This window comes from Saccostrea echinata, unplaced genomic scaffold (assembly GCF_033153115.1).
Source record: "Saccostrea echinata isolate AGI-Se365-2 ecotype Australia unplaced genomic scaffold, CSIRO_AGI_Sech_v1 ptg000012l, whole genome shotgun sequence".
Classification (NCBI taxonomy): domain Eukaryota; kingdom Metazoa; phylum Mollusca; class Bivalvia; order Ostreida; family Ostreidae; genus Saccostrea; species Saccostrea echinata.
In genome coordinates, this window is record NW_026889761.1 from 7,245,902 (window position 1) to 7,256,577 (window position 10,676).

At 33.4% G+C, this 10,676-nt stretch overlaps 1 protein-coding gene across 1 annotated transcript; it reads left to right on the forward strand.

Annotated features, from left to right (window-relative positions):
• The first annotated feature begins 432 nt into the window (after positions 1-432).
• Positions 433-1,039, forward strand: LOC133185744 (histone H1-like). Its single transcript, XM_061321044.1, has 2 exons — positions 433-609; positions 698-1,039. The coding sequence occupies exons 1-2, from the start codon at positions 433-435 to the stop codon at positions 1,037-1,039; spliced, it is 519 nt and encodes a 172-aa protein (XP_061177028.1).
• Positions 1,040-10,676: the final 9,637 nt, after the last annotated feature.

Here is a 10,676-nt window from a genome sequence, read left to right on the forward strand (position 1 = left end):
TCCTGCAAAATAAATAGCTTGAGTATGCAATGTATAAAATTAATTACACGTAATGCACTTGGGAAATGCGAAAACTTGTCAGCATAACGCACAAGCACGAAAAGAAAATAAAGAATGAATATGATTTAAAATAACAACCATAATTACGGAAATTAAGAGTTTAAGAAAAAGTATTTTCCATATTGTTTATCAGTCGTCTATACCGCATGTCTAAATAGGCAGGTATGACACAGTACACAATCTTTGTGAATTTCTCGCAGTAGGAGGGCAAACTAAGAATTTTTATAAGACGGGGAGATCCAAATGGCCTTTTTTAATGTGTCTAATAAAAAAATAAAAGAAATTATCCCTGATTTTTGTCCTTGGAAGCAAAATTTTTAGCTTCACAGTTCCTGAGAAGTAAGTCGACGTTTTACTCTCGTCAGTATAGCCATGGCCGATACTGCTCCTCCAGCAAAGTCCCCAGCCGAGAAGAAGGCCGCAAAGACTAAGGTGCCCGCTGCACATCCCAAGTACATTGACATGATTAGCGCTGCTGTTGCATCTCTGAAAGAACGTGGTGGCTCATCTCGACAGGCCATTCTCAAGTACATCATGGCCAACTACAAAGTGGGCAACGATGTTAACTCTATCAACGCCCACCTGAAAATGGCCCTGAAGAGCGGAGTTAAGAAAGGTTAAGAAAGGTGCTCTGAAGCAAGCAAAGGGCACAGGCGCTAGTGGCTCCTTCAAACTTGGAGACAAACCCAAGACCGAAAAGAAGCCTAAAGCCAAAAAGGTAGCCAAACCCAAGGCAGCCAAGCCCAAGAAGGCCGCCACCAAGCCCAAGAAGCCTGCGGGAGAGAAGAAGGCCAAGACTCCAAAGAAGAAGGCAGCAGCCAAGAAACCAGCCGGACCCAAGAAAGCCAAGTCCTCCAAGAAAAAGGCACCCCCCAAGTCTCCAAAGAAGACAGCAGCCAAACCCAAGAGGGCCAAGACCCCCAAGAAGGCAGCGGCCAAGAAGACAAAGACTCCCAAGAAAGCGGCCGCCAAGAAATAAGCAGTCTTCGCATTCCAGGCAGACTGTCTACGCTTAAAAAAAAATTTAAAAAGCCCTTTTCAGGGCTACCCACATTTTTAGAAAAGATGCCTTAAAAACATTCGTTAACGAAACATTTGCATAATCTTTGCCTTTCTTTTCCCTCTCTTTCTCATTTTAATATTTGGAATGCAGAGGTCTGTGTTGAAAATTTAAACTAAACAAACATCTGAAATATTACAATTTCACTAACAACATATCTTACACAAATGCCTACACTGTCTAGGCATAAACTAGGATTATGTGCTCATGGTAATATGTAAATGTAATTGCATGCAGTCTCACATGAATTCCTGATTGAACAATAATCTAAATAATAGGGAGGAGCAGTAAGTGAAATGAATGATGATTGAAAAGGTGTGTGAATTAATTTTAGTTTATAATGTACATAATATCAGGTCGAGTCTGAATTATTATATATGATAGACCATTTTCACCCACCCACTCTCTCACACACATACACTCACTGACTGGTACAGTGTAATTCCATTCAATGTACAGAACAGAAGACCATTTTCTGATTTCAAAATGACATTTTGTCCGCGGATAATCTCAAGAACGACAAAAGATATCAATGTCAAACTTTCAGGGATTATAGTTCGTGATAGATACTAGGCGGGTCGCTACATTTCGTTCGTCGTTGGCACTTCCTGTCGCTTACGGAAGTGATCAAAGAAATCGTAAAATTTCAACTTTCCTTTTTTAAATCAATACTTACATCACGTTATTGCATCTCTTTTGTAGTTTCGAAATATGTTAGTCCCACCGGAAACAAAAACGTCAACTTCCGGTTTCAAGAGAAAAACTACATAATTTAAGTATTTTTCTTTCCTATTAATATCTTTTGTAGATAAAGTAATAGATTAAGGTAATAGGTAATAGATTAAGACACCAAACTTACATGAGCAATAGACCTTAAGATGTAGGCAAAACCATTTGGGTTCAGAGCGTCAGTCGTCACTTCCGGTCATCACAGGAAGTGATCAAAGAAATAAAAAAAAAATTCTTTTTTTTTTTGAATTAAAACTTGCATCACTTTATTGCATCTTTTTCCCTGTTTTGATATATGTTAGGTTCCACAAGATACAAAAACGTCAACTTCCGGTTTTAGGAGATAAACTACGTTATTCTTATATTTAACTTTCTCATAAATATCGCTTATCGATAAAGTACCTGAAATAATTTTATGCATGTTGTAGATACTGCAAATGTCTAGTGAAAAGTCAGAGATTTTTATAAAATTCACTTCCGGTTGTGTGTTTACCTGTTCTCAAAATTAGAATTTAGTCCCACAATATTATTCGGCAACAGTAAACGACTGAGGACTAAAACTTTCAGGACTGATATTCAGTCATCAGTTTATTTGAATCGTGAGAAAATCTTGCATCGCCGTTACTTCCGGTCGTGAAAGGAAGTGATGTAAAAAAGTGAATGGTTAATGGTTAGCACATTGGATTTTCACACTGACGATTAGGGTTAAATCTCCAGAGTGTCTGAATTTCTTTTATCACTTTTTCAGCTTGAATTTTCGTTTTTATTTTCAGAATCGGACGGAAGACCTCTCATTGCTCGCAATGAGTTTCTAGTTGAGGTCTTCCGTCTTCACGGAAGACCTTATAGTGATTCTACTGTTTCTTATTAAGGTCTTCCGTTTCCAACGGAAGACCTTCTACTGATTCTGTTGTTTCTTTTCCACTATTATTATTAAGGTCTTCCGACTTCAGCGGAAGACCTTACTGTTATTCTTAGGTTTCTTTTCCACTATTTTTATTATTGTTTTTTTTCCCTACCGATTTTGTGCACTCGAGTTCTCGGAAACGGCTCGCCCGATTATCATGAAACTTTCAGGTCTGATAGAGAATTAAAAAATCTAGATATGTATTTTTTTATTTTGATGACGTCAATTCCGGTCCGGAGATTTTCGAGATTTGGTGATTTTCGAGGGTTAGTTTGTCCGGGCATTTTCAAGAAAAGCACTTAACACAGGAACGTGAGATTTTCAGTGATGATAGAGCAACATATATAGATTTGTACTTGGATGTTCATTTTTACCCGAAATACCAAACATCAACGTCCGCTACAGCCCAAATTTTTATCTTCTTTTTCCTACTTGTTAACTTTGATGCCTCATATCTTGCTTATTTCTCAACGGATTTTAATCAAAATTTCAGAGTTTATAGACGTTACAAAACTCTATCAGAATAATATAATATTTTTCCAAAATCCACTTCCGCTTTCGAGTTATTTCCCTTTAAGTGAAAATTTAGGGTCTTTAATTTCCAGACAAATATTCCGAGACTACAAAAGTTGGAACATAAATACTACTGAATATAAGAAACAGAAGCAATGAAGTTGTGAACATTGGTTTTTGTTATTTGATTTCTGCGTTCAAACTGCCGCTAGATAGGGGTCAAAAATTAGGACGCATGAAAGAGCAAAACTTGACACATGTTTTCCTTCGTATCTTTTAAATAAGAAATATTTTATTAAGACATGTAGAATAAAAGTTGTGTACAATTTAATTACCTTTTATTTGACACCACTAAAAAGGAGCTGGCCCCTTAAATTAGGGATCTAGGGCCCTTGAAAGTTTTTGCTTTATAACTCAAAAACGAGAAAATATTTCGATATGGCTGTCGATAAAAAGTTGTTCCTTTATACCTTCTTTGTCTCATGAAAATATTATTTTGTTCGAGTCTTGTGTATGGTAGGGGAAAAAAGCTAGACCCGTAAACAAGGACCCGTTTTAATTTGGTTAGTGAAGAAGAACTCTTTATGCGTATAACTGAAATAAACTTGCCATGAATAATATATCTTTCAACGCTGTATCCTAATTTTTTTTAAATTAGGTTTTAAACGTGCTCTTTGGTTCCTATTCAGATTATTCGGTGACAACTTTCTCTTTTTATTGTGTTTTAAAATAAAGAACCTTCCAAGAGAGAAAGAGAGAGAAACAGAAAAAAGTTCAAGTATCTTTTCTGTGTTTAAATATGAAAGCAAACAATATAAACGCGAAAAAAAACTTTTAAGAGTCAAATAATTCACAATCATTAACTGCGTGATCCTTACATTCACCTGAACCCCAGATTCTATTCTGTTTACCGTTACGTAACCCATCCCTCGATCACGCGCGGTCGAGAAGATCTAAAGCGATCCACCGCGTGTGAACCATTGACCCACAGTCGTAAACAAAATAAAAATCGGCGTATTAAGTCTGTTTTGTAAACACGATAATTAATGGGCAATTATTAATATCGAATATTTGAGATTATGTTGGTTTATCTTTGTTTTAAATTTGATCATGATACATGTAGCCTTAATCCAAAACGTCTAGCCAGGTTTTGTGTTTGTTTACAATTACGCAACCATTAACCATTCCTTCGATCGCTTGTGGTCAAAGCAGTCCCCCGTGTGCATGTAAACCAGTTCGCAGTCATCAAACACTATTGTTTTAAATCTAATTTACAAACACAACGACTTACGGGAAAATATTATTTTCTTTAAGTAAATCGAATCTTTCAAATAAATTATCTTAATATCTTAGATTTGATTTAAGTACAAAACGCTAAGCATTTAATCAGTCTTAAATTTTAAATGTTCGTTATCTCCATATTTCAATTGTTTTAACGTTACCAACAATTTATTTTCCAACCGTGTGTAATTTTACTTTTAATTTGGTGATTCATTGCGTATGGACTAGCGATCTGCGGTTGCTTTAATTTAACCATTAAACGCACAAGCTTTGCGCTTTCTCTACGTTTTGAAACAGTAAATTAATCCGTTTTCAACACAAATATTTCCAGTCATATTTTTTTTCATCACAGGATTTTATCATGATTATACCAACTTTAAACTTTTAAAGAGAATCTTCCGAATCATAAGGGTGACCAGTCTTACTTTAAAAATGATTCGTTATTTTTTTTTTTTTTGAAAAGTAATGAAATGGATTAAACATTGATAGGTACATGTACCTCCGTCACGTGGCCAAGGTCTGAACTTCATAAGCGACTTCTGTGTTTCACTATACCTATTTATATTACAGGGTTGATAGTAAAGTTTTAATAAAATACCTCAAGATTTTAAAGCAATGAATTATGTCTCTTTAATTAATTCAAAACCCGTAAATGATCTTTTTTAAGCATAGTATGCTAACATCATAATTTTGTTGTGGGATTAAATATCGGTAGCGGGTTATACATGTAGATAACAATAAACCTATATATCGTATGTCCAGCACTGTGAATTTCAGAATGCTTATAACATATTTTTTTTAAATATCAATTGGGACGGAAAAGGTACACACCGGGAAAATTTTAGTATCACTTGAATATCTAACTGCAGAACTGTACATGTAGCTTTCCGAAAAAAAAAAATATTGACGGACCGGAGTCTCTGGTCATCCATCCCATTTTTTTCAGACCAGTGAACTTCAGTGCAGCTACTGAATATCACAAATTTATCATTCTTAATTAATACACTTCGACAACTTTATTTCAATTATTAAAATCATAATCGGCAGCCTTTGTATCATAAACTATTAAACTATTTGTATCGTTTACCGTATAGAATTGAGTATTTTCTTTCAAATAATTGACTTGTAACTTACGTACATTACTTTTCTGGGTTAAAAAATACGATCGAGAGAGAGAGAGAGAGAGAGAGAGAGAGAGAGAGAGAGAGACTCATTTGCTCATGTACATATATACCAGGTAGTTCCTGTATCAAATATTGTTCAATTTTCCTAATTTTATTTACAATATCAATCATAATCTCTCTATTCTGTAAATCTATTTGTTGGTTATTTTCAGCTTCAATCACAATATGTAGTACTAAAATGAAGTCCATGCACGGATGCTTTTGTACACCTGGAAATATTTTTTATTTAATCCTTCCTCCTTCACGGAAAAAAGATTAATTAATAAATTAACCGAACGAGGTTGAAAAAATGCCGGACTATTTTTTCTCAAATTAACTGGATTGAATATACTTTTTTTCATTTCACTGTACACGTGTCCTGAATAAAACTGCGTGGTTTGGGTTTGTCAAAGTGTTTTTAAACCAAGATAAGTCAGTCGCAACTTCTCGGGCCTTTCCAACTAACGGAAAAAACTTCGAATGCATTACGTAGACTCCCCCCCCCCCCCTTCCCAACCTTTGACTAAAAGACTATAAAAGATATTCCTTCAATGAGGGAAGATATTTTATCTGTTGAGTATTGTGTTTAATTTATTGAATGTAAAGATATTACCTAAAATATACTAATTAGCTAGAAGGGACTTTCAACTCCGTCTATCCTTAATAAATAGGAAGCGACTCCATCTTCTATAAAATTTTAACATCCGGTAATGTTAAAGGGCAAGGATCAACTATTTGTAAATAATAACGGCCGTCACAGTGAAAAAAAAATGTGTCAATATTTTTACAATTTTTCTAGTTGAAAACATCTATAGTCATATCTTCCTTCATGAATTAAAAAAGAAAAGATAATTGTGTTTTTATTTTTTAAGAAAATCGCATCCAAATTTAGGTGATCAAAAAGTGACGGGCGTTATGTTGACACAGTTAATGCGAATTTTGAAGGTTTTTTCGCCCTCCTCGAAACGTTAAAAAAACCACCACATGCATGAATCTGACCACACTTTCACTTGGAATGAATTAGACAGCTTTTTATGACCTATCTGTGAAATAAATAAGGCACAATTAATCGTGACGGAGGTGACGTCAAATTCTCTTGCTGTAGCATTTTCATCATTCTTACTTTCTGCAAAGAAATCGTGTTTTCGGTGTTTTTTTTCACTACATGAGGAAATAAAACTAGTTTTTCATTTTAAAAAAGCAGAATAAGGTACATTACTTCTTCATTTAACTATTTTTTATCTTGTTTAATAAACGGATGTTATATTTGACCTTTTGACAAAAATGGATTTTACAAATTGACAAACTAAGGTTTGCTAGTTACGGAGGTTACATTGACGCTGATTTTTAAAGCATTTCGTAAGTTTTCTTAAGAATACACATGATTTCATACATGCAATGAAGTTTGTGTGTCAAATATTTACATCCAAACCTTCTGCTAATACTATAATTAAAACTACTGCAAGTATTTTCATGAATTTTTCAAGCACTGTGACGGATGCTACAATATAACGTCCGTTACGGTTTTTCATGGTAGTTACATTTTAACTCTCTACGGGCTTTGTAATTTTATTTAGTAAATTTATTATTTGTTCTTCATTAATCAGTTAACATACAACTGAAGTTTACTGATAAAATTTTATCTTTAATAACATAATAAGAAAGAAAATTGGCATCAGCACAGATTAAGAATGGTCAAATCATAACGGGCAATCAGCCAAGAAAATCAATAAGGAACTGGTAGCATGGCATCTGAAAAGAAAATAAATTATTTTTTTAATAATCAAAACAGCGAAAAATATGTCCATAAAATTTCCATGTTACATAATCGAATCATTGTGCTTCAGAAGTTAAGGTTTGACATTGTTTTCTGTCAAACTGTCACATCCGTATATTTTTATGTCAGTCAAAATATAACTGCCGAACTCTATGATCGTAGTAATTCTAGAAAAATGCTTAACTTTTGTGTCAAACAATAACAATTATAGATTTCAACACATTGGAGAACAAGGCTTGTCCATTTTATCATTAAATATTATATAAATCTTATTTAGTTATTAGCGTGACGCCTGTTATCTACTAAGAAATGTTGACCGATAATACAAACTCACCCACTTTGCCTCCTTTTTTTGTATCATGGTCACTTTTGATGACGTATTCTGCAAATGTGTGGTAAAACTAATAGAAAAAACGAACTGGTTCTATATATCGCATATATGCAAGTCATTTTACGCCCTAGATTACGGACGTTACGAATTTGACCGACACCTGTGTACCTTTGCTAAATTTGCGATAATTTAGTATTTAAATCCTTTACGCAGACGTTATGGGAAAGCACCTGTTGAGTATACTTTTAAGTTAAACCTAACATAAAATATTCGTATATTTTCTATACAGTTACATACATTTCAATGTTTAAAGTCAACCCATCATGTTGACCGACACTCATAACGTCCGTTATACATTTTCAAGGCTATTTTTCTCGGGCTAATGATAACCAACTGTAATTATTTTTATCTATAATTGTAAGGTAAACATCTATCTTTTAGAATAGTCATATATAAAAAAGTATTAATTTAAGTTTTTTTTTTAAAAAAAAAAAATGCATTTTTGACACATAGGTTGGGAAATCTCTTATAAGCATGCGCAAAAGTTGGACAATTTTACACAAATTCGGTAATATTAATTTTATTTCTTAAAATAAAAAGATTAAATTGTTCATTCTTTCTCTTTTATATTACAGAAGTATAAATACTAGGGATGTCAATTTTGTCAATCATTCATATTCGAATATTCAATGAAAGTATTCGAATATATTCGAATATTCGATGAAATAAATAAAATCTGGTTTATTTTAAATATGTATCATCCTACTCTCATGAAAGGTTTGGCGTAGGCATTCTTATATTGGAAGTAATATTGTATGAAGACTTTTGTAGGTGTACATTAAGGAATTCCATTTGATATTTGTCAACGTTTGAAATAAATAATTGATTTAAATGTAGAAAAGTATCAATTTACCAATGATACATGTGTATTTATAGCAACTCCAACTAGAGAACCAGTCGTCTTACCAAAGGCAAGATAGTCGTATACTGTTTAGATTTCAATACGTGTAATTAATTACAATTATCAGCTTATAAGAGAAATGATTATAATTTTTCATACACTGTTTTTAAAATATAAACAAATATTTCCATAGACAATTTTCCTAAGTAATTAACTGATTTCCCGATAATGAAAATAAAATTCAGGATTATGTACAACCCGAGATAATCAAGTAATTTACACATTTATTCTGAAATTGAGCCCTTTACAATATCAATTATAGACTAATTCTATCAGACACTCATTCAATGATCAATTAAATTTATTTTGATAAGTATACTCTTCACGTCTTTTAGCCATTCTAAGAAGGTTTTCGTTTCTAGATCCGATTGTATTTATCTAATAAAAACTATGAAAGTACATTTTGTATTATACATAAAGCATTATTGTATAATTCTTTAACACCTTACTCAAAACAAATTAATTTAGTAGATACATAAGATAAGAAAGTAGTGAAAGAAATCAGGCAATCGAATTTGATCGCTAGTAAATTAAACAGGGATAATTCCAGCACTGTTCTAATCAAAATTTAGCAAAATTTATTAATCACAGTACTTCTTTTTATGAAATCTGAAAAAACACCGAATATTCGAATCTTAAATTCATATTCGAATATGAACTCATCGAATGAATATTCGAATGTTCGAATATTCGTTGACATCCCTAATAAATACAACTTTCTGAATTGCAAAAAATATATATTCTTCTTGATTTCAATTTCAAAAGTGACGGCTGTTATTATTTACAAATAGCTGATCCTTGCCCTAAAACATTCGGGGTTGTTTTTCCGACCTCTGACGAAAACGCCCGAGATGATGCGATTGCGGAATCAGGATTTTTAAACATCTTAATTGGCCAGTTTTGCTTATTTTGCACTCCGGGGTTTTGAAAAAATATGTGTTGATCGACATCCGAATAAAATAGTAATTAAATACAGTGCCAAATATATCATGGGCGAAAATTTGTTTTATAAAAAGTGGTTCTTACAAATAGATCTATATATGTAGATAACCCTAAATAGCTAAAAATTTATTGGTTTTGTCTATAACAGATGTTAATTTAGTTCTTAGCTGACATTAACTTACGTGTATAGATAAATATAAAAGCCATGTAATTGTAACCAAATATTCCGAAGCAATCATCCATATTTATAGGACTGATAGTTGATTAAAATTCCTCTCATCAGTTAACGTATAACCCCCCCCCCCCCCCCCCCCCCGAAATAGATAAAATGCTTCCCTTCAGAGGCAAAGTTTTCAATCCTTTTTTGGGGGGGGGGGGTGCGTCAAAATGTCGATCGTAAAAAAATTGACTATATAAAAATAATTTCAATTTTTAATCAGTACCCCATTTCTTATGCCAAAGGCTAAGTAAGATTTTCTGCTCACAATTTGTTTGTTCTCTGACTTCGATGTTGGCTTTCTCGATGTAAGCATAATCGACGTTGTCGCTGTAAACCGGTACTTGTAATTTTTTTCTCATTCTTATCTTTTCAAGAATCACTGGGTCAGTATCAACCAAACGTTGTTGATCAAATGAATGACCACATTCTCTTCCAACAGAAGATAATTAAGAAATACAAGTAGTAAAAATGGGAAAGGTCATTTAAAAAAATTATTCTCTAGAAACCTGTGGGCCGGAATGAGAAAACATACTTTTGATATCTCCCTGAAACAGTAAAGATTAATTTTTTTTTCAAATCAGAATGGGTGTTCAAAATTTAACATAGGAATTTATATCCCCCGCAAACGAAGTGTCTGGGCCGGGGGGAGGGGGATTAGGAATCATATTGTCCGTCTGTCTGTCCGCTTGTTCCGCTTGTCTAGCTGCCCGTCTGTCCCTCCAAGTTTGCCCA

Bases quoted from the DNA above. Each gene is read 5' to 3' on its own strand.
- LOC133185744 (XM_061321044.1), top strand. From the start codon at position 433: ATGGCCGATACTGCTCCTCCAGCAAAGTCCCCAGCCGAGAAGAAGGCC. The intron at 610-697 runs GTGGGCAACGAT...GGTGCTCTGAAG, and splicing joins ACATCATGGCCAACTACAAA to CAAGCAAAGGGCACAGGCGC.